Raw genomic sequence first — 25,280 nt, forward strand, 5'->3', positions numbered from 1 at the left:
GGTGTGTGTGTGAGCCACAGGGAGAGGAGGGGTGTGGGTGTGTGTGTGTGTCGCTGGCTGAGGGAGGGGATCCCTCCATCTCCCTCCTCCTCTTCCTCTTCCTCCTCCTCCTCGGGACTATGCCTCCTTAACTGGATGGAGGGGTAGGTGGGGCCACTGCAATAAGCAAACACACACACATTTCTCTACGCTTGTTATGTCCTCGCTTCCCTCACTCTTTCCCGCTTCCACACTTCCATCTCTCAGTCTCTTCTCCAGACTTCCTCTCTCCCTCGCAGACATGCTCTTGCTCCTCTTGCCTCGTGTTTCTTCCTCAGTCTGTCCGCCGGACTCTCCTACTCTCCCTCTACCTTTTCATCCCTTGCCCTCCTCTGACCCCCTCCTCGTTCGCTGGGTTATCATAGTAACATGCTCTCAGTAATCTGGTGGGGAGATGGGGACATGTGCTGGTTTTCTTTTTGTTTTTTTTTGGGGGGGGGGGGAGGGTCCTAGAACTCCTGGTCCGGGTTTGTGTGCGTTGTGGTTTTTGATCACACGGCGCAACAGCAGAGCTATAAGACTAAGCTGGATGGTCAGAGAGCATGGTGTGATGGGGGGATGAGGGGGAAAAAAGGAGGGGTGGTGGCACAGCCGACAGCAGCAGAAGCACGCCTCAGCATTGAGCCGCTCACCCTCCTTCTCTTCATTTCATTCATTCATTCAACCACCAAACACATGTCCCATCTGATGCAGAGAGGAGCCATCCCTACATAAATCATTCTCCTATTCCACTGGCCACACATTATATTCAAAGTATTGATTTTCCCCCCCTCTCTGTATCTCTCCCCCACCCTGCTGCAGCACTGATTGCAAGAAAACCCTGCACACTGATCAAAAACAGGAAGTGAACCAGCATGGCAAACACTTTGCTTTGGTGCCAATGCTGAAATGCGGCACTCGCAGTGTAAAATCTTTAGGCAAAATGCACAATGAAAATATAAAAAGCTGGAGGGGAAATATCAATTTGCAACACTGTTAATTGGTTACTTAAAAAACATGGAATCAACTTAGCAAGTTTTACTTTGGCCACAGAAACAGTCCTGAACTCCTGTATTTAAATTAGACTGTTTTTTTTTTTTAATGAAGAGTGACCATCAAATGGGCAAAGCTGTGGTTTCCATGACAGCACAGCTGAGGACACTTTGAACCCTGACCCTGTACCTCTGCCTGGGCTGCGGAGCAGTGACCAAACCAAGGGTCCTTCAAAAAGAGGGTCAGCAGGGGTCAAATGGTAATGACCTCTCTCTAACTACACAGCACTACCATATCAGTCTCCTCCAAACAGCATCTGAGGATTATTTATCCTAATCAGAGCTGAGCAGGTTTCAAGGTGTCCCTCCATCACAAGAAACAGAACCTCATGGAAGTGTCCACACCTCTCAAATTTACCCACATTTTTATCTTTATTTCATTTCATTTATTATAATTTTTTTTATTATTATTTTATACAAAAAGTCAACAAACAGAATGGTTTAACTGCAAGGTGAGAGGACAAAGATACATGGGTTTTACTATTTTTGTCAAAACCAAACAAAAATCTAAAAAATAAAAGTGTGTTGTGCATTTGTGCACCAGTCAATTTGGAGTATGTAATTTTAACATAAATTAAACACTGTGCAGCAATTGAGAACAGAGTAACATTTAAAAATTAAGCTGCAGTGGACAAAACTTTTGTTTCATTCGAGACAGAATAAAACAAGTCAAGTCAGATGGATTCAGATATTTTTATCTTGCTGTGTCTTGTATTCCAAGCAGAAGGAGAATCTAAACTGAAAGCTCTGTTCCCAAATTCATTTTGAATTCCTAGAAGAATCAATATTTAAATGCCATAAAAATGCAATGCATGATGGTTATTAATGGGGTTTTTTTTTTAAGCAAACAGCATAAAAACGAGGGAACCAAGCCAAGAGAAGCTTTATAAACTGGTTACATCCAGGGAGCAAACCTCTGCATATTCAAACAGGGTCGCTTAGCTTAGCCGCAATGATGGGTGAGGCAACTGCAATCTGTAATAAAACCCAAAGTGCACGGATGTTCTGCAGCAGTGTTCAAAGTGAGGCCTGAGGGCCATTTCTGTCCCTCAGAATATTTTTGTGTGGCCTTCAAGTGCAATTCAAGAATGGTACAGATTCAACCCACCAGCACAGTAGTTCAAGTAGACAGCCATTTAAAAAAATATTAAAATTTTACTAATTTGAAACCTTTCAATAAAAATGCAGACAAATTATAATCTTCTAAAATGGCAGGTATAACCCAAACTGTTGATTTTTAATTAGCCATGTTTTTTTGCTTCCATATTGATTTTACAGTAAATGGGGCCACAGACATTTTCCTAAGCTTGGCTAAATGAGGCAAGCATTTTCAAACAAAGAGTGACTCATATCCAGTTCTTGTTGCTCAGAACACACTGAAATGTCTAGATCCAGAAAACATAAAATACCAAAGTTGAATGTTTTCCAAATCATACTGACCACTCGTAGTCACCCATCCTACAATCCTTGGATTGTAGTTAATGTGAGCTATGTTAGTGAGGAGGATCCAACCTGGCAAACTACCGATATTCAGATCACCAATCTTCCAACTGAGTCACAGTGTTTAGGGTGATGTCCAGCGTTAGTTTTCCTTCACACAGTGTTTTGCTAATAAACCAAAAAGGTTAATTTCGGTTCATGAATGCGCTTATGGTGTAAGATTTCCTGTTTGAGGAAAACTACCGACAGAACATCTTGTAGCTTTCTTTCAACAGCCATCTTGTTTTTTAAACCTTAGTTCAACTGGCCTGCATGGGGAGTTCATCTTGGGTTTTAAAAAAATATTCCTGGGAGAATGGGCTTTGATCAGCCTTTCAACATCAGTTCAGCAGCAGCACATATTAACAGCTGGAGTTACATATATTAACTGAAAATGTTTTGGGAGACAGAAGCAACTTTCTGTGCATTTGCATTATGCATAGGGTTCCTGTAATGAGTCAGCAAAACATTCAAAGGGTTTGATGAAAGGCTCCAAGCAGGAAATCTGAACATTCGCTGGCCGTACCACAATGAGTTGCAAGACAATATCAAGGACTGGAGTTGAAAAGTGTCTCAAGCGACAGTGGAGTTGGTGTTTTGGGAAGGATGACACTGTCTTGAGGAGGAGAAACTGGGTTGGAAGAGATTGGGTGGAGGGGGGAAGACAGATGAAGAGGTGGAGGGACTGATCAGAGGGGTGCCAGACACAAAGAGGCCACGCTATGGCCAGTGGCACGCGATGGGCAGATTAACCAGCGTTTCCTCCCCTAACCGAAGCATTAGGACACCTGACTGAGTCCCGCCAATGGCAGCCAGCCAAGGATTCGTGGGAGGGTGGGAGGGAAGACACGCTGGGGCTCGCCTTTCAGCACTCAGGCTCTGCAACAACACAAAGAAGGGTGGGGTGATATTCGCGGGGAGAAAAAAAAAAACAGGGGGAGCTAGGGTTGGTGGTGGCTTGGAGTTGGGTGGATAGGGGGGCTACAAGCCTTACCCCTCACCATCTGCTGCCCGGGCTAAGTGAGGACAGGGGCAGGGCCCGAGCATGGAGCGGGGTGGAGTATGAGAGCGTGCGCACAGAAAACACACGTGTATCCGCGTGCACGCACCTGTTAGTATGTCAGTGGGTGGGTGGGTGAGTGGAACAGCAGATGGACAGGGCAAACTCCTGGCACTCTAACTACCATGTTGGCCATCCCACGTCAGCCAGCATCCCACACATGTCCCCCCCCCCAAACATTCTTAACCCCTGCTTGCAAAAACACAGTGTGAGACAATTCTTTACGTTTGGCTCAGTTTGATTAAGATATCTACAATTAGAGACATTTCGAGACGGGTGTGTGAAGCATTTAACTGGGAGGCTGGTCTCTGGGATCAAAGCCAAACAGACACAGCCCCTTTTGCCTCCACGCCACTCTGTTATTTACATTCACTTAAAATTTGCAGGTGAAATTTTAAGCTCTTATCAATGGCAGGCAAACGACTGGTGACCTAAATTACACATACTGCAGCATCCTTCTACCGTCTTTATCAAATTCTCTTGTTTTGCTCAGTTCTGTCCGTTCACCTCCATCAGGGATCAGTTCATGCTGCCCCTTTTTAAAATAAAGGGGGTCAGAGCAACAGACAGTTCAGTCTCGCTTAACAGTAATCTGAAAATGCCTGTAATCCTCCATACAGAGCCCTTCTGGAGAGCGTGGTTGTAGCATCAAGAGGTGTAACCTCGTCTCAGTTTAGCAGCCATGTGTCTGACCAGGCTTGACACGCAAGCAGAGCTTTACAGCTGCCAGGACACACACTGGGACACTGGGACAGGAGGCACAGTAAAGCTTCCTCTGTCACTCCTAGGAATGAATATACCTTTTATTTTGTTACAGTGCAGAGAGAGTCCAGAGCTTACATACCCCAGTAAAATAAATAAGTTAAATCTCTTACAAGTGATTTATTCTAACAAAACTTTGGGAAAAATTTTATAAATATTCCTCAATACCAATTTTACTTAAACATCAATGAAAATACAACAGGGAACAAAAACAAAGTTATTCCCTTAAGTTATATTCATGGTCTGAAAATGTAGCACGATGGCAAGTCTTTTGCGTGAAACATGACATCATTGGTGTCAGTTGTTATTGTTGTCTACAGATTTGTGACTACACCAACGTTAGAGTAATGTTTCTATGGTCTAATTCAAAAAACATGCTTTAATGTCAATTCTTGCCAACAGGTATCAGTTTTGTAGGAACAGATGGTCCAAAAGTTCCAGCAAAGCTTTTTTTAAATTCACTGGCAATAGCAGAACATGCTATCCGATGACCACAACAATCTAGCTGAAACTTACAGCGGATTTCAAAGTTTATGCACCCCTGTTAATGTCAAACTGTTGTGAAGCACTCAAGTCAGATCACAATGAATCATTTAAATTTTCTTCTGCATTTAAAGTGACATTACTGTATTGTTATAAATTCAACTGAAAAACAAACTGATACAGAGATTTGAATAAATCTTAAAAATCAAAAAAGCTGCAATAACCTGGTTGCATAAGTCCACAAAACCTTGTTATCTGCATCTTTGAACCCAATGAGTACGCGCTTGCCATCAATTAGTCTGATTCTGATTAAGCAGATTTTACTGGCATTTATTATTTGTGTCTTTTAGCCAGAGTTTGCTGGATATTCCTCCAAAACAGAATACAAAGCAACACAGAACACTTTTCAGAGAGGCTCCCAGAAGCCTGACAGGAACACTATCAGCTGTAATAATTGTGTGTTTCACTTGTGACAATAATCTTATGGCCTCCATTTGTGTTTGCTAAGAATTAAGATAATGTAAGATATATTTTCTTCCAAAGAAAGCATCCAGGCCAGTCAAAAACATTCTAAAGCCAAGAAAGTGTTATTGGCTGATGATACACTTTGAAAAGATATGCTTGGTATAAAAACAACATTGGGCATCAAAAAACTATAGCTATGTGGTGGTATTCGCATCATAATCTTGGGCTGCTTTTGTACAGATAAAAACTATGTCTTTTGCTAAAGCAAATTAAATGGTAAATGAAAATGCTCATATATTAAATTATATGAGCACTATAAAAGTCAGTTTTGACCCCAAACTTCAATTTTTCAGAGTTTGTGAGTCCAAGCCTACATCCAAATCATTAATAAATTGGCTGCTCAGAAAGGAAATAAAAAGCTAGTAAAGTCCAATCTAAAATCAGTTGGCTCACCTGAGGAGATCTGTGAACAAGATGTCCTCACATTCTGCTAGAACAGGAGAGCTGTTACAAGGCAGATTCAGTACGCATTGTCAAGTTAGGATGCAGCGTGTTAAAAGATTTCTACTCGCTCCAATACTGAACTAAACACATCACAATCAGTAAACATCAGATTCAACATTTTGTTGTATTATTTATATTTTTCTGACTGGTTTTATTTCGAGTTTCTTCCTTTTTCTCCTTTTATTTAGTTGTTTAGTTCAGCTTTTCAGGACCCATGTATGGACATGGGTCCATACATGGGTATGGACCCATGTATGGACCCATGTATGAGCACGTAACTAATAGACCCTTTATATCAAATCCACAAATAACTAACATTATTTGTTAGTTACTAACACAACTAACAAATAGTTCCTGACTAATTAACTATTAGTTAGTTAGGAGCTAACTAACAATGCATTTAATGATTTGATATATCATATCATGATATGCAAATAACGACATGATTTGCAAATCAGCCAAATCATATTATGTTTTGCATTATATGATTCTGCTTTAAAAGCACAATATTTGCCATTGCTTGCTGTTTTTAAACCATTTCAAGAATGAATTTATAATACTTCAAAAAGCATATTCTAAGCCAACATCTGATAGGCACAGTTTTTCAGTAATGTTTCTGTGCATTTTTAAAACAAATATTAATTAGAAGATAGTTCTTCTAAACAGTAGCCTATGTGTCAAAAAAAGGTGCAACTATACAGTTTATATACCAATAATTACTGAAAAGGTCTACAAACATGTTCTTTTAAAAGGACTGAACATATATTGAGGTGTCCTATTTTTTTCACTTACTGTAAACCCTCATAAGCGTCCTTTAACTCAGCTGTATGAGGAATCCACTGACATATAAAATCTGGGGCTACATAACATATTCAGAGTTCATCAAAATTTTAACATTATTGCCTAATTTTTTACTGTTTGCCTAAATGATAAACTGATTTGTCAGTAATATCTCCAGTTTCAGGTGTTTCATTTAGTTTGTAGTCCATTTTATCTTCATTCAGAGTAGACTTAACAATCAATCACAAACTAATACATAGCTGTATGTAAGACCTGTGGGAGGTAAAAGGTTAACAGCTTAAAATCAATTACATTTCAAGATCTATTGGTCAAGATGGTCTGTTTTCATGCTCTCTCTCCATGTGTTTTCACACAGAAAATAGTTCCATTATTAACCCTGTAAAGGTGTTTTGTTATTGGACACCTGCAAATGTATTGTGAGCAGCAGACAGCATAAAAGTGGTCATCATTGAGATCAGGCAGTACCTGAAAAAGTAATCTTTTCTTTGAACTCGGTGTTGAGTTTATTGGAAATATATTGCTAAAAAAAAGATTAAAAGCACTGTTTTATAACCAACATTTTTCAAAGATATTTTGTGAAATTAGCCCAGAACTATTAGCACTCCTCTAACTCTTCTAAAATAGTCTCAGGCTTATCCACTAATTACTTTTAAAATATTAAAACGCAGCTCTTTTGAAAATGTGTGACATTGCGACAATTGCAGAAGGAATTACTTTCAAAATATATCAAGTCTTCATCAAACATACACCGTCCTCTACACTTGTACATCCCTGGTAAAAATTTGTAAGAGGTCAAAAAAAAATGTATATTTTATTGCCATAATATATATACCATAATATTAAATTGCAGATTGCAGAACAAAATCTGGGTTTACCTTGAGCAATGTTACTAATGTTACTGCAATGAAAGTGGAATGGATTTGAAGACTTTTTTTATCTGCTGTTTTTTTTTTTTTTTTGTACCAATGTTATAAATAAGAACTACCTACGAATGCACAGCATGGTATAGGTTTTTGAAAGTGCATCATGTTGTAGTCACTAATTGAAGCAAAATGTGTCAAGGATGAAATAAATGAAAACATTTTTTTCTGTAAGTCTAACATCTATAACTTTGTAAAATTACATGAATTTTAAAAATAGTAAAGGGTAGTAACTGGCCCCAAAACCTTTAGGACCAAAAAGATCAGGATCTGAAAAGTTCTAGTTACCACTTGGTTTAACCTGCATCAGTGTATTGATTAAAATAGATCAGCTAACAGCCGAGCAACTACTCATCTAGTATGTAACCATGTTCTAACACCCATCCTGTTGGTGTGAAGAAAAGACTTTACTCGTTTTTGGAAGCGTCAGAATAATTTTCTTGCATCAAACAAACAAAGCAACTGAGATCTAATGACTGTGATCTAAGATCAATTGAACAGTTGAATTAAACTGAAGTCCTTTTAAAAGTAGAACTTACAGCTGTGTTCAGCAGGAAATGAAAGAATATTTCCAAACCCTCGAAGCTTTGGAAACAGCTGTGCAGCCTTTAGAAAACTACTCAGTACTGAGACTAAAAAAGCTCCAGTTTGCTGGGGAGCACAAAGGACCCATAGCGTTGGGAGCGTCTGATTTGGAGCTCGACAAAAAAGGTAATGCTGTCGTATGAGTCAAGATTTAACTTCTCCCACACTGATTAGAGAATCAGAGTAGAAAAAGGGAAATAAACGAAGTAATGTTTGGCATAATCACACATAAAGGTGGTTCAACAAAATAAAGAACTTCTTTCAAACTCAAAATGGGTTTTCATTCAGCATTAGGATGTCATCTATATGGTGGCCTGGATTGCCAATTTAGCCAGAGATTCCACTTAATAGTTTTACTTGTTTGAGCAAGTCCCAATTTACCTCAAAACAGCAAATTCTTCAATATGTACTGATCAAAACCAGACCATAAAGGATGTCGAAAACACACGATACACCCAGAGAAACAATCTGACCTTTAACTTCAGTATATTTATTCAGTGGGGGTAATAAATCCCAGCTGAGAAATGATGTACAACAATTATTGGCAACCTAACAATTCATGAAAAATAAAAATAGTAAGCATTTTTTTTATTACACTTCAGAGAAAAATCTGTCTCAAAATACTCTTTATTTGTAATCCATTAATTCTTGCTTCTACAAGATCTAAATATGGCACAAGCCAATTTCTCTTGCCCAGTCTTCAAAATGCAAAAAACAAAAAAAAACCATCATTGAAATCAGGCAGATGTTGTGGTCTACTAAAGTCAGAAAATAGTTTCTTGACTTGCAGTCCTTAAAATTTTAAATAACCGAAGCGGCACGGCTGATCATGGAAATTTATCTTTATGCCCCAGAACTGTTGGAGAGATGAATGACAAAAAAAACAAGATCTGAGCAAAGGCTTTATGAGGCCCTGAGCAGAATTTCACTTGATGGCAACAAGCCAATTACAATAGACTCTGAATCAAGCAGAATTGGTGACTTTTATTTAATTTACATGGAGGCATGAGAAAACCAGTTCAGTAGCTGTGTGCATAAAACATGCCCTCATCTCACACAGAGCTAATCAAAGTTAACATTATTTTTTAAAATAATGTTAAAATAATTCTCAAGGTTTTTCATAGCAGTTATGTCCCTGGCGAAGTCATATTTTCTAGGGTTATAGGCTCCCTTTGCCCAAACTTCAGGCTGGTTTAAATATGCATAACACTTCAATCATTTAAACTTAGGTCTGCTATTCACCGGTTGAAGTTCTCATGGCAAGTTATCTAGAAGAAAAATTAACTTTCGCAGCATTTGCACAAAATTACTAAGCAGAATTTGTGAAATACGGTGAAGTTACTTTTATTCAAAAGAAGAGCAGCGACTATTCACACTGCTGCTGCTAACAAATTATGTTGTAGTATTATTTAGATTTTGATAAAGATAGCAATAAAGAAACTTTTGGTAAATTCTGTAGTTTTTGATTGCTTCTTGCACACAATACACTTTTTATTATTACACAGTAACAAGAATAAAAAGCCACCTGATCGGGAAGACCAAGTGAACTGATATTCCACCTTATTAACTGTAGTTTTAAAATAATTATCTGATGCTGCTTTAGTTTTCTGTGTCTAGAAATATTTCCAACCAAAACTGTTTTTATTGGAAGCAAAAGGAAAATGTTTGACCCTTCTTTCTGTCAGCTGTCGAGCTGTGTGAAGCAAAAGGTTAAAGACGAGCACATCTTCATTACCCTGTGCTCCACACGCAAAGAAAACTTCGGTCTCTCTCTGCACTTTCTTTGGCATATTATTAAAAGGACTGTAGTTTGTCTAAAACAATATGACTATCTTTGCAGTTTGGGAAATTGTAACTTTTTAAAATCTGGATATAATTTTACCTAGTCTTCAGGTTACATTTTGTCCATGCACAACTCACAATGTGCAGATATACATTTTATCTGGCAACACATCCAACTATGTGTTGGTTTGGATGATTTACAGAAGTTTATGGCTCTTCACAAGAAGCTTGTTCTGCTTAATTACCTTCTTTCATTGTTTTTTTCCTGCTTCTAAAGTCTTTCCTCATTTCCATATTTCATTATGATGAACCAGTCTGACAGTTCATCTGTCACCATTACAAAGAAAGCTTCTTTTTAAAGCTACTTGTATCTAAATGTCACAAATTTACAAGAAAAAAGCAGTAAAATTTTCAGGTAAAACCTAAAATTTATTGAAAACTTCTACAATGCAATAAACCTTTTAATACCTAAAGTTACACACTCCAATTGAAAAATTGGTGAAGAGGCTGAAGAATTAGTGCAGGGTGTAAATATTTCAAAGTTTCTAAATAAAAATAATTGACCTTTTCAAGTTGATTGTTTTAACCAATAATATTAATGACGAAATATTTTCGTTATAAACTTTAAGTTATAAACCTATACAAGACTTGCATGTCTTTAATAAGAGAAAATCTCAATTATTTGTCTTAATGGCAGATGTAAATACTTGTTTCTCCTTTTTTACAACAAGCAATGTGCAAAGACTCAAATGAGGCAGATCGTTTCATTTAATACCATGTAGCTCATCTACGTGTTACTGTGCTCTAAATGAAAAGAAACAAAACATTTCTAATAACAAACACGTCCAATCTATAGCAAAAATATAAACCACATAACATTTTCAAAATCCCCATGTTTGTCTTTGTACAGAAAATCTTAGTGTTGAACAGACATTCCCAAAAAAGACTATATATATATATATATATATATATATATATATATATATATATATATATATATATAAAAAGCTGTAAATCATATCATTTCTGGGAGAGAATTTTTTCAGTCAAACAGTATTTGATATGTAGACCAGTCAATGTGTATTTAAGAGGTTCAAGCTAAAACAGCTGCCATATATTTTGGTCTGAATATTTAAAAGAGTAAAAAAAAAAAAAAAAAGTAAAAAAAGAGAAAACAAGGGAATTATGATCCGCTAAAACGGCAACAAACAGCGACCCAAGAAATTGTGTTAAAAACAATCCTTTAAACAACAAAGGAATATAGCGCCAGTTCATAAAATCAGAACATAAAAATTATCAAGTAAAAACAAAAAATAAATGAATCAGGTAATGAAAATATAGGTATGTGTACTTGGAATAAGCTACACGTTTGCTGATCCTTAAATAGTTTTTACATCATATGCAGCCTGTGGACCGAAATGTCTGCTTAGAAGTCTACAGTCAGTGTTTTGGCACCTATGATATCTGTGGAGTATGTGCGCTGCATATTTCAAGCAAATAAAAATAATTTTTGGATCGCTCAAGTTGTTTAGAATAACCAAAGTTAGCTTAGCTGTCTGGTAATGTGTGTTGAACAGCTTCTTCTTCCTATATGCAAGTCTATTTTTACCATTAACAAAAAAACAACACCGTAGCAGTTTCTTAAAAGTTTCTTCTTCCCATCAAAGAAACGTTCAACCTAAGGTACCACTGATAAATTCCTTCAGAATCAGAAACCGTGTTAAAGCTCATCCAGTCACAGAAAACATCCGTCACCGGAACCATGCACCATTTTCCCCCCCTCAGTTTCATCAATAAAACCTTATTGAATAAATCCCCACAACATATCTGCCAACTCTAAGCTCACATACTTAGTTTTTAACACCAAACACACCCAGCTCTGTGCAAACCGCATAAAACAGATCTGTTCCTCCCTGTGTGCCTTTAAAAACCTCCCTCTGAAGCAAACAACTTCAGATTTTGCTTATTGGAGGATTGAAAGATTTTAAATACTTTTCCTGAATACAAAAGCTGCAGCTGAGCTCATAATGGAGCTCTTCTTAGTGTTTGTGTAGCTTTAACTTGTTAAAATAATAAAAGAACCAGAAGTAAATACAGAGAGAAGAGTGAAGTCAGATTTGTGGCTTGTTTAAAAAATAAATAGTTACTGGGCTCTGAAAAATCCAACAGACAATATGGACTTCTGTTTAATTTGTTTTTCAAAGTTAAATAGTTTGCCGTCGCAAAAAGAAAATTGTGTGTTGGTGTGAGTCCTGCTGAGATGATCCACTAAAAAGCAAGTTGACAGATATGTTGGGCAGCTCCACACTGCTACAGCTGAGTGTTGTGGAGATGTTTAAACACACAACAAAAGTTTCCAGCCAGTAAGAGGCCCTTTCCCCCTACAGCACGTCATTCTCCGAACTGAAGAGAGCTGCAAGGCCCAGTTGTTCAGTCTCCACTATATCCTTGTCTGGCTTCGGCTTCTTGAAGAGTGATGGAAGGTTGCGGATGTGGACCTCCTTCCTGAACTGCTGGCAGAGAGCTTTCTGTGGGGGAGAAAAAAAGTTAAAACAAGAACATTTTCATTAGATTGTTCGGCACCATTGAGCTAGGGGAACATTTTCTGCTGCTGAGAACAGAAGATTTACAGCACAGTCAAAATCACACTGCTGATCTCCACTGTGGGGTCGGGCCTCTAATCACGTTGGAGAGGAATTTACACTGAAGATTGAAAAGTGAAGCGCTGCTCTCTAGTGCTTAAATGTGGCATTACCCCGATAGTTCCTGCAAGGAGCTTCTTGAACTGGTCTCTCCTTTTCTTCTCTCCAACCTTCTGGGCATTGGGATCCACCAGCCTTTGATCGTAGAGGTCCAGAGCTTCAGTGCTGATGTTTGGAATTTGGGTCATCACTGCCCGCAGCTCAATGTAGCGAGGCCGCTAATGCAGATGGACAGACAACAGAGAGAGAGACCTTCTCATGCAAGGAAACATTTAGAAAATGCTCAGATAACAGTAGGACTGAAATGATGGATCAGATTAATTGATTACTGAAATAACTGACAGATAATTTAGCAATCGGTTGATCATCAAGTGGAGTACACAGACCAAAAAAAGGGCAACATATTCAGAGCAGTAATTAAGCCAAAACTGTACAAAGAAGAGTATTGACATTAGGCTCACCAGGTTTTCGTAGATGAGCATTGCTAGGTTACAGAGGGGAGTGTTGCAGGCTTCATGTTGTCCGTGAACCTGCAGAGCTCTGAGAACGCTGGTGTAGAACCATGTGACCGCTTCAGTGAGGAGGTTACCTGCTACAACCTGGGTGGAAACGGTCACAGATGATTATTAAGGCCATTTTTATGCACATCACGTCAAAGATGGCAACTGCCAAAAAATTAACTACATTTAGAAAACGTAAAAATGACATCATTGATTTGGGAGGATATCTGGGTCCTGGGTGTCATCAAGAGGAGTCTGGTTGAAGCAACAGTTATGCATGAGGTGTGGCTCATGTACACCAACAAGGAGTTATTATCAGATTCCTGGATCAAACAGTTAGTCCTGAAGCTTAATTTAATATAATAGTTTTGGCACTGTTGCTATGGGCTTCACCCCATATCACTGCTCTGGCTGCATCCAACAGGATTTCTTTTAATCACCAAAGAACAACCTTTGAACTTCACTCAAATAAATATAATGCAGTGTCTCAGTCAAGCCTCCTGTATATAAAAATCTGTTTTTGCTGGAGTCCCAACATATATGGCTCCCAACTGGAGAATAGTACACACACCTCCAAATTGTGCAAAGGCTTTTTAGCTTAGGCAAATTGCACGTTGTTCAGGCTGCAACTCAAATAAAACATTTATCTCCCATGAAGTCATATTGTAGTTAGCAACTTTTGTTTTGGGGGGGGGATAGTTTCTTTATATATATAATTTTATATATATATATATATAATACTTTTATATATATAATTGTACAATAATCAGTGCAATTTATGAAGGAATAAACATAAAGGAAACCCTCAGGCTTGAGATTCTCTTTAAGATTAGCTCAGAGAGATCACCATATAACAGATTGCAAATTTTCTGATGATTGCTTCTGACTGCATGTACAGAATGCAGTGCTAGCTTAAATTTATTGGGCTGAATAGCATATTCAAAAAGTAGCGTCAACTGCATCCCATTGTGCTGATAAACTGATGAAAAACCCTGTGGTGTTTACTTCTCCGAAAACAAGACAGACTGATTTTGGCGGTGCAGAAACCTCTCATGGAAGGTACACAGACTCTAAACTCTCTTTTTTATTATTCTCCTGTGTTTTACCAGTTGTTACTGCATTACTGTGTACTAACTAGATTACAGGATGGAGAGGTAACTGAGCCCTGTCATGTGTATTGGACAAACAACACAGTTGTAGGACGGCATCAAGGACTGGAGTTAAAGGCCCCAGTCCTTAACTCTGGTGTGAAGAATGGCTGCACTTTACTTTTTAAAAAGCTAAGTAAAAGTAACAGAAACATAAATGCATCCAAAACTGCTCCTATTGACAAACAAGAACATTGCAACTGAATAATGCAGTCATTAAAACAAAAAAACAAAAAAAAACACATCTATGCCACATAAATGCTTTGTGCCAAAATAGACTGAAGCTCTGTATAGTCTTGGCTTTTCCTTAAGTTGTTTAAAGACTACTTAGTTTTTGGACTTTTGTGTATTGAAAATGCAGAATATGATTTTTGAAAATTACATTTTTTAACACGTGGACCATGAGCTGTAACAAGTAGTTTCAGTTGAAGACAAAATATATTACAATAAAACCCTAAAAAAAAAAAAAGAGACTGCTGCAGTCTGGACGCTACCTGCCGCAGGAGGTTCCAGCAGACCATGGACGCCGTTCGGTGGCAGTTTGTGGTGTCCTTCCAGGACAGTGAGGTGAACGAGAGGGTCAACAATGACATATACACATTCTGGGAAAGAGAGAGAGAAAAAAAAGCAAAACATCAAGTTTAGGCGCGCTATTTAAATGTGAACATGGTTTATATTTTTTTAATCTGAAACTGACCTCGTGTTTCATCAAGCATTTTCCAAGCTCACTCAGCTCTTCAGTGGGTTGAGGGGAAGACGCTACCTGCGCCAACTCCATCACCACATCTTCCTCTGCGAGAGCACATTTTTAGCAAAACAATCACATTTTTTTTCTCACTCGAGATAAGAAAAGTATAACTCCACTCTTACCATCAATTTCCTCTTTATTTGCTGCTTGTTCAGGCACTTTTCTGGAAATACAGCTTACATCTAAAAGAGAGAGGAAAGAAGATGGGTGTTATGAAGCCATCAGAACTCTCATTTCACTTGGTTGAAGAAAACGCTGATCAGGCAATTCTTATCTTCCAGTTAGGAAACCAGCTAACTGATATACTCTGGTGTCTTCTGACCGATCAAAACATCTGCACAGCATCAAGTCTGCAGCATCACACGACATTAGATGCGACTCAACCGGAAATAAAACATCACCTGGTTTGTGACGCGCGTCTTAAAATGTGCCAAGAATGTTGCAAAGAAGTTTCTGTCATCACTTCATGTAAAACGAAACTCTATAGAAGTGATCCTTATATTCATGATTGTGCTCTTTAAACAAAAAAAAAAGAGAATAATGTTTTTTCTTTATGTAAAATACGAGCAAAAGCAACGATTTGTGGGACTTACTGAGCAGATCCAGAACCTCCCTGGTGAGCAGGCGAACCAGCTGCTCCTCCAACATCTCCTGAGTCACAGCGCAGTCCTCGTAGACCACCTGCTCCTCCTCATCCTCGTCACTGAGAACACAGAGAGGTCAATTTGAAAATTAAAACACCAATCCTACATATTTAGAGCCTAAATGAGGACTTTGCTGAAATTAATTTCTACCATATTTACAAGTTTCAGAAAATAACCCGCTGCTCCTAATTTAAACAAACATCTGCTGCAACAGCGTGAATAACGGCTGCCACCTCGTCATTTTACAACAACTTACTTGACAGACGTCCTCTGGTTGATGAGCTGCCACTTTATGTTTAGTCTCTGCGGTATAAAGCAGAAGCATCATCAGGACACTTTGCTGTGATAATATTTAAAGCTAAATTTTATGCCAAATTAGACAAAAGAAATCAGGGTTCTGACCTGCAGCATGTAGGTGAACAAAGGCCCCAGCAGAGGGCGCAGCAGACTGTCATGATACTCTGGAGGACACGAGATCACTAGCTGCTTCAAAAACAACCGTACACTCGAGTCAAGGCAAATCAGTGTTGACGCAAAATAAGAGCTTTGTTTTTTGTATAAATAAAACAAGGCACATCCTGACAAATTTAACAAATGACGAAGGATATGAATCATTGAGCGGAGTCTGTAGTCAGGCACGTGGTCGAGGGAAGTAAAGGCAGAGCCAATGATTCCTTCAGCCAGACTCTCCACGGTGTAGAAGTCCTGCAGCAGAGCCGGACCTGCGTTGCCCAGGATATGGAAGCTGCAGGGAGACAGGAGGTAGAATGCATCAGGATGAGATGGCATCAAGACAAAATATAAAACTGTGTAACAGTTTAATTAACAAACCATACCAGTTTTCAAATAACGAGTTAAAGAATCCCTGCATGCGATCCAAGAGGCTTTTATGCACTGGAGCATCATAAATATCCAGAGGAGGCTGTGGGAGACCTGAAAACATTCATTCAGGAAGCTTAATATTTTTAAATGAGTCTTCACTGAGGGCATACAAAAACAATTAACACATGGAGGCTGCTCTTCTTACCAAGAATTACGAGTTTATCTCCATCCATCACATCATAAGCTCTGCAGAAAGTCTCACTAAGACGAGCTACATTCTCTGGCATGAACAAGCTGTTCTGAGTCCTGCGAAAAAATTAAATAAACAAGCTTTACAATAAAATGTATTATGAGGACATTATTGACATATGTTACTGACAATCACACATTGGTCAAGTAATTTCCAAAATATTTTTCTTCTTTTTAATATAAATTTTGTAAGTGAGAAAACTTAAGAATATCATAAACTCCATCCGTCCAACATATCTGGTTAATCAAAAACCCACAGTGCTGTTAAAGTTATTTACACATTGGCATGCACACCTTATTAGAGCCAGCAGGTTGGGCAGGAAGGCCAGAAACTGAGCTGCACAAGGGTTTCTGTAGATGGGGGCTCCAGCAGGATTGCAGCCCACCACGAATCCACCGGCTCTCGCTTCTTCCAGGTCTGCAGGCCATCGCGCACGCTTCACCACCGCAAGCATCGCATACAAACAGAAGCTCAACTGCGAGGAAACACAAGCAAGTGATCAATAAGAATCAAAAACAAAACAACCATCCTTCTAGGCATAAACGACGTTGGGCAGAGCTGTGTATTTTTTTTAACTCCACTTACTTGACCCCTGTTAGGTCCAGCTGTATCTCTCTCTTCTCTTTGCTCTGTGATCACTTCATCCGCACCAACAAACGACAGGAACTTGACAGGGTCCCAAAGTACGCTGAAACAAACGTCAAAGTCAAACATGTAAGTCTAAAAAAAAAATCAAATAAAATCATGCAGAATTTTACATTAAAAAAAAAGTCACAGCAACCTTGTCATCTCCTCAGAGGTCCACTGAGTGATTATTGGGGCCATTAGTTCATCTAGAAAAGCCTTTTGCTTTTCAAAGTCTTTAAACTGGTTACTGATGAGCACCAGAGCTTCCATCTGGGAGCATTTCTCCAAGAAAGTCAGCAAGGCTTCATTTGCAAACAACTCTTTCATGTGGTTGTAAAACATGTCAAAGCAAGGCTGCGGAAGAAAAAAAAGGTAACTGCACAAGTTAAAAACGGTGACTCAGGTTGATTTTTGTTAAAAACTGGGATAAAAACATAAATTACTAGGATAAACTGTGGGTAATCCCGGCAAATTTTGATGATAGCCGAGCACGCGTGTCTCCGAACATTCTTCACAGCTCGACTCCGAGGTGCCTGAAAACAAGGGTTGGAATGTTTTATTTACAATTCAGATAAGAGAGATTGTGAAAAATTACTCTGCTAGTGAAAACAACTTACCTTGTTTTCCAAATCAATGTGAAACGTGACGGCTTTGAATAGCTGTGGAGCCAAAACACAGACAGCAAGAGGTAATCAGTAAGAACAAAGAGACGTGGCTTGAGAATTGCAAAATTAGCTGTAAGTGTAGATGAAGGTACATATATAGAGATGTTTATATGTAAAATTCTGAAAAAAATCCTTTAAAGGAAATCAAAATGTTCAAAGGGACAAAGTTTCTTCTTCTCATTTTTGGATCAAATAGACCAATTTTCAATCGAACCTTGTAGAGGACCTGTGGCACAAACTGTGGCCTGTGGGTGACGAAGGGAAAGAGGGCAGAAATGTTGCTCAGCACACAGGACAGGATGAGCGGTTCTCTGGTTTCGTAGTTCAGCACGCTCTGCAGGAGCTCCATGCTCTGATCTATCGGCAACTTCTGCGCATGTCGAAGAAGAAAGGTGAGAATACATCACATTTGCCCTTTTGATACTACCAAGTCATTTTTTTTCTGTACTGTGATAAACATTTAGTCACCTCCTCATCCAAGCTTTTGAAGATCTGATGCATCACACACTCCATGAAGACAGTCAGCGCATCCCACTGAAGGACGGATGGAGACATCAAGGAACACAGACCCTCTGCAGTCTTCGCTGGAGAGAAAAGCAAGTTTTCAGAGTAGAAGAGTTAGCTACTAGTGGAAAGAAAATAAGGAAACTGATTTGTAATTTGACTTCAAAGGAGACTTTATGAAGGCTACAAGTATAAAAACAACATGTCGCATTAGCTGTGGTGCTATAGAGTCAAAGTTTTTCTGAGCAAAAAGGAAACAGTCAAACCCTTACATGTCGTTTCTCCAGGATCAACTGGACGGGCGACCTGGAATAGAAGCCATTCTGCTGCGGTGTGGAAAGCTTCTACCGGAACGATACGACTTAGCGTCCTCAAAACGTCCCCGTGCTGCGACCGATAAGCTTTAAGACAAATCAAAGGAATAAACACCATAAAAACCAACAATGAAACCAGGGAGCCTATAAGAGAATGAGCTGATAAAACCTACTGGAAAAGAAAGAGTTGAAGTCCTCATCGCTGTCGAAGTCCATTCTTGAGTACACACAACTAGGGCTGTCTTGTCTAGAAGGAAAGCCAGTCTGGAAGATGACAAATAAAACTTTATACCATGCTGTGAAAAAGTATTGTCATCCTTTCAACTTTAACACATATCTCACAATACAACCACTGTGCGGTTTGTTTTCTCCATCAACCCTGTGAATGATCATATAAGAAAGGAGACTCTCACCCTAACAAGGTTGGTTGTCGATACTTTGAGGTATTTGAGGGCCATCTCCACAACTACAGGAACTTTTGATAGATTCTCGTGTCTGAACAAACTGGCCCATGTTGACACAGTGCAAGATTTTAAAAACTGCAGAATATAAAAGGAGAGGGGAAAAACACACATCAGCTAATAAGTACAGCTCAAGCACAAAGTTTTAAAGAAAATTGAAGCAACATTCAAGTATTAGCCCGCCGATAATTAGCAGTAACTAACCTGACTGGAATGTGTAGTAAAGGCTAATAAGGCTTCGGTGTACTTGCTGAGATTTGGAGGAACTTCAACCTCTGAACATGAACCCTGTGGGGGGACATCATTTCAGAGTCCATTGTGATCAAAGCGCACGTTAAACAGAGAGAACACGCTCGTACAAGTGTGACCACACTGGGAAAAACTCACCACTAACGAGCAGAGCTGGAATCCTAGAGCGCATAGGACCTGACAGAGCCGCTTCAGGAAAACGTAGCGCCGCTCCACCACCTCCACTTCTCTGAAAACACAACAAGCACCATGAAGCACACAGTAGCTTGATGTTAAGAGTAAATAAAAACATCCAATTCATTTTTTTTACAAGGATAGACATGTGACAGAACTCACTGTGGTTTGGAGGAATTTGGACATATCGCTAAACCATCTGCGGATCTGGACACAGATACAGAATATTAAATATATATTATAAAACGACGCCTTCAGAATAATCAGGAGAACGGAGCAGCAGGTTCACTCACTGGGCTGCAGACAGGATGTACTGGATGGCCACATCATTAAACAGCAGCATGAAGGGTTTCCTCTCCTCCAGTTTGCCCTGCAGGAGAACACCATACGAACTATAAATATGTTCCATTTATTAACCTGATGCAAGTTATGATACAAATATCTTTTCAGTTTATTGAACAAGAGTAAGAGTTCAGCAACACAGAACAAATTAAATCTGGTCCTTTAAATAATTTCCTATGAAAAACCCTCAATCCTAATTAGAAGACCAACTCCAGTTGTGCGCTGTGTTTTGTCAGTAATAAAACAGGTCAGGAGTTAAGTATGAAACAATAATGGTGCTTAACACAGCATCAACCTAAACAGATAGGACCAAGTACTCAAGCTGCAAAACGTCTAACAGGTCATAAGTCTGAACTACAACATTCGCTTTAACACCGGCTCGCATAAAAGTCTGGAGAAAGTGGGTTTCTAATCATCTAGAGAAATTCAGCATCTTGTGTTTTTATTTACCAGCTGTGTCTGAAGTGTTCTTCTTCATGTTTTTCCTTACACTATAACTGGCTGTAGGAAAATACAGCAAAATCTTCCAGTGAAGTGTTTTTGGACCTGGGGCTTCACAGCCAAAAGAGAACGGGCAAACTCAGAAGACAAAGGAAAGAGCTGGAGCTTCCTGCTCAGCTTTTATTGTGGAAGCTTAATCCAGACTAACTAAAAGTACAGATCTATTTGACATTCTGCTAAACTGAGAATAATGTTAGTGTAGTTTAATAAAGCGCTCATAATTAGTGATTGCTTAATAAAACCAAAGCATGCAAAGCTTCTCCGCTACTTCCATCTCTTTCACCGGTTTGTCAATCCAGTGCATGGCACTGGATTTGTTAGTCATTATTTGATGACATAACAAAAAGGTCCCACATATTACCCACATTATTATTGTCTAATATTCCTTTTTGCACTGTGACGTTTTCCTCTAATTGTACCAGAAGCTGTACGGACAAGTAATAAAAAGGAATGAAATATTACTGACTGAATGTTTTTATTTTAGCAGCCTGATAAACTTATTGTTGTTCTCCATCTCTAATTAGGCATTAATTGTTTGCAGACTTATCTGTGTTGGAAAATCCTGAATAGATGTTATAAAGTCTGAAAAATTTCTCACTCCTAAAGTAATAACTTCTTTAAAATAAATAGGACATTCCTCCACTTGGATGTTCTGTTATTAGATTTCAGAGAATCTGTCAGGGCTAATGCTTTTGTTCATCATTTACAAGTTAGCAAACTGCAACCATTACTCAAATTATTTAATATTAATAGACCATGGCTAAACAAATGCTGGCCTGTGAATAATTACGCAATATATATTTTTTTTCAAACCTTAAATTTGTTATGTAGAACCAGCTGGTTTCAGAAATGAAATCAGGAAAAACTAAATGTTTTTCTGAGTAATAATGATCTTAAATCGTTATCAAACACTGTAAGGCTGTTGGCCAGAATTACTATAAAAACACTGATGATCTCTGATCAAACCATAAAATTTAAACATACAGAAAACTATAAAGGATGACTAATAAAACGGACGAATCTTCATGCAGTTTTCCCGCAACTCACCTTGCGGCTTAAAGCAATGAGCAGGCACTCTGAAGCCTCCAGCTGCAGCTCGGGTTCACTCAGCAACAGACACAGCATCTCCAGCAGCTGACAGTTCCTGGAAGTGATGTGCACCAGTGTCACCCAATCTATGTAGCCTGCGAGCGTATTCAGCGTGGCCACGGCCACTCGACAGTGAGCTTTGGCCTGTGTGCAGGTAAAATGATAAAATAGACAAATGAGTACATTGCGAAGTGTGAAATGAACCAAATTGTAATGCGTAAAATGAGGGTTTTTGTAAATACCTTCAGTACAAGGCCTGGTTCCTCCTTCTGGAAAAACAAAACAAAACTGCTAAGACTGCTACTTTTTGGAGACCTAAAACAATCTAGTTAAGGCTTCACTAACCGATTTGCGGTAGTCCTCAACATTGATATGCAGAATGGCCAACAAAAAACTGAAGATGTTGTCCATATCCTGGGTGAGTGTCTGTTGGATGTCTCTACGCCGCTGAGAGGGTAACGTCTGGAAGGTGATCACGTCCTCTGCCAGCCTCAAGAGGATCAGCATGACCAGCTCGGTCTGTGCCTCCTACCACAAACATCCATTTTACTTCATTTAGCATAAAGAAATTATTAATTTCCTAAAAAATGAAAAAAAGCGATTATTTATCATAAATTTTACTTTAAGAACTCTAGAAACTTCATGAACAGAAATTAAAAAGATTCATAACCACAAACATCAATGTATTTTAATTGAATTTTATAAGATAGACTAAAACAAAGTAGTGCACAGCCGCAAAGTGAGAGCAAATTTATGCATAACAGGATGTTGTACAGTTTTCTTTCAACAGTGGAGTTTTTCCTATATTATATGGACCAGATTTGTGATAACTAACCCCTTAGCTCATGGCAGATTCTCATGTCTGGGTATGCTTGCAATTGTGCCACACTTGTTGCATTCTCAGGTGATGGAAATGAAGCAGTACTCTGTGACATGTTTAAAGCTGGTTTATTTGCTGCTATATTGTTTTATAACACAACCCTGCTTTAAAATTCCTTCGTGACCCATCTGCTGCGTTCCATTGTCTTTATGATACTGTTTGCTCACTAATGTCCTCCACCAAAGCTCTGAAGTCTTCTCAGAACAGCAGTCTTTATGATGGTGTCAGATTAAAAATTAATAAATACAAATGCATGCAACACTTTTCAGATTTTTATCTGTAACAAAAAAAAAAAAAAAAGAAAGTAGGATTTTTTCTTTTCACTTCAATTACGGCCTACTAGGTTTTGGTGAATAAAGTAAAATGTGTGGTTTAAACACGGCCATAACTTCAGTGAAAATTGTTGAGCTCACTTTATTTGCCAAACAAATAAAGTGAGCTCATGTTTGGGTAGTGAAGCAGGGTGAGTATCACTAATCATCCACTGAAAAATATTTGCTTGCAAACCATTACGTAACCCTATTCAAACTAAAATGACACTGGATAAGGAAGCATGTTACACTTACTGCATTGTTTATGCCACTCACCCCTTGGCTAGAGAGAGACTCCATCTCTTTCAGCATGTCTGGCCAATGTTGAGGCCATTCTCTTTTAATCATTTCCACCACAATCCGAGATAGGGCATCTTTGACGTGGCTCTCTTCCTCCAGGATAGAATGGGTGCCCTAATGAAACATAGTGATAGCTGTCAAACACAAGTTCGGTGGTGTTTATCTGATCTAAGTGAGATGGTTACACCTACAGTTGTTAGCAGCTGCATGGCACACTCTTTCAGCTGGACCTTTTCTTGCTGCTGCATGTTGTTCCATCGAAACCTGGGAGAACAAAATTGATCATCACACCATACTGCTTTTTATCATATTAGGATTTAAAATATCACGTAATAGACTTACTTGATGACCTGCTCCAGTATTTGTAAGCCAAAGTGTCTCACTACAGCCGGCTGACTTTTGTCTGCTAGGTGTAGGCCACATGGGACACAAAGGGTGCTCGTCTCTTTAAATTCTTCACAAAACTGTTGAGAGGAATAACTGGTTACTTTACAGCGAATTTATACCAACTAAATGTTAAAGCGCACTTGAAATTACACTTGAATGAACTTGCAGCCAGGTACACGTGTTAGGCATAAAATCAACAGCTTGCTCTAAGCGAATAAAAGAATCCCGAGCCGTTTAATAAATAGATGACCTGTGGACAAAATGTGGAGAGCTGATTTGATTAAATTAAGTTTTCGTTTCCTTGTTCCAAGGTCTAATTTGTTATTCGTGTGAATGAGTGAACATGAGTCAACTATTCATTTATTCATACTGGGCTAGCTTCCCCAACATTTTAACTTTTTAACATCTAATTCGGGACGACTGAAAAGACGTTTCCAAGTAACTGTTACAAAGACACTACTGCACAATAGAAGCAGTTTATTTATAGCTTACAGTCACATCATTATAATCTCCCGATCGTCACAATAAATGACAAGGTAAGCTAACTAGCTAGCAATCGGTAACAGTGCTACCTTCAGGGCCTCCAGACGGTAAATCTGGCTGGTTTCTGCGTCCATTATCACCATCACGGCTTTTATAAGCTGATCACACATGGCAGCCACCTGCTCAGCCATGACTTCAGGTAGCGTCTGTCACACCGTTAAGACGAAAGCAAGCAACTCCCTTATGCAAAGCGCCGCTCTACAGTGGGTAACGTGCAGACAGGGAAACACCGACGTCGGCCAACGTGCGCGAAGAGCGAAGCTGGGATAAGTTAGAGCCCCTTGGCTTGCCGTTAAAGCTGAATTCTGGGCGTTGTAGTCCTCTTTCCTTCTTTATTTTGTTTTTTATTTCTTTCTTTCTTTTCTTATATTTATGATTTCCATATTTAGTTGTTTAATTATGCATTTGATCATTTTGTTTAGATTTAAGAAATAAGATTTTTTTATATATGTGTTATTTTATTTGAATGTATTATTTTTTTAGTTTTATTGAAACTGTCTTTATTTTTATCTACTGACATATTTCTTTGATGTTGCCCCTTTTGAGCCTTAATGGAACATAATTTTTAAATTATATTTTGTTTCCTTGTTATTATTATTGGAGTTGTTGTTGTCATTGCTGGTAGTACCTTAATCAAATTTATATATTTGATCAATTGATAAATTTAATAGTTTAACTTCTTAATTTATTTCCATTTTTAATCAGATACATTTTTAAGTACATTTTTATCATTCATTTGTGGAATTATGTATTTCTACTAAAGATAGTGTCAGTGGGGCTAGTTTGAAGATTAATCAGTCAATGCTCAATATGATAAGCTATAGACAATTCAAATATTTCACAGTGAACTGGTGGATTTTTACCATTTTTTCTTAGAATTTCATACAGGATCAATACAAGTTTTAATAGATAATTTCTTAATTTACTGATTTAATTCTGAGCAGTAACAAGTATTCTATTTAATACCAGCAGCTCCCAGGAGCTGCTGGTAACTTCAATTTCCTGAGGGAGTCTTCCCAAAGGAGCAATAAAGTACAAGTCTAAGTCTAAGTCTAATATGATCCATACAATGTGACAAATTAACGTGATTAAATAATTAGATTTTAACGTACATATTTCTAGTTTTAGTTAAATCATCTAGTAAAGACTTAATGCATTTTAGCAGTTTTGACTCTCTATAGCCTTCAACATCAGACAATGTTTTTGCA

General features: G+C 38.5%; 1 protein-coding gene across 1 annotated transcript; it reads right to left on the bottom strand.

The window, feature by feature from the left end:
• Window positions 1–11,545: 11,545 nt before the first annotated feature.
• xpo5 (exportin 5) lies at window positions 11,546–24,326 on the bottom strand. Its single transcript, XM_028007790.1, has 33 exons — window positions 24,102–24,326; window positions 23,485–23,606; window positions 23,334–23,406; window positions 23,119–23,256; window positions 21,997–22,179; window positions 21,894–21,920; window positions 21,610–21,795; window positions 20,013–20,089; window positions 19,882–19,926; window positions 19,684–19,774; window positions 19,501–19,584; window positions 19,249–19,374; window positions 19,009–19,099; window positions 18,794–18,922; window positions 18,486–18,601; window positions 18,232–18,387; window positions 17,970–18,011; window positions 17,796–17,885; window positions 17,507–17,706; window positions 17,311–17,413; window positions 17,019–17,200; window positions 16,681–16,781; window positions 16,490–16,586; window positions 16,262–16,398; window positions 16,056–16,153; window positions 15,910–15,956; window positions 15,603–15,712; window positions 15,132–15,191; window positions 14,959–15,053; window positions 14,756–14,863; window positions 13,075–13,212; window positions 12,667–12,831; window positions 11,546–12,439 (listed from the first exon to the last, which is right to left on the bottom strand). The coding sequence occupies exons 1-33, from the start codon at window positions 24,201–24,203 to the stop codon at window positions 12,293–12,295; spliced, it is 3,666 nt and encodes a 1,221-aa protein (XP_027863591.1). The 5' UTR covers window positions 24,204–24,326; the 3' UTR covers window positions 11,546–12,292.
• Between the last annotated feature and the right edge of the window lie 954 nt (window positions 24,327–25,280).

Source organism: Xiphophorus couchianus, chromosome 22 (assembly GCF_001444195.1).
Source record: "Xiphophorus couchianus chromosome 22, X_couchianus-1.0, whole genome shotgun sequence".
Lineage (NCBI taxonomy): Eukaryota > Metazoa > Chordata > Actinopteri > Cyprinodontiformes > Poeciliidae > Xiphophorus > Xiphophorus couchianus.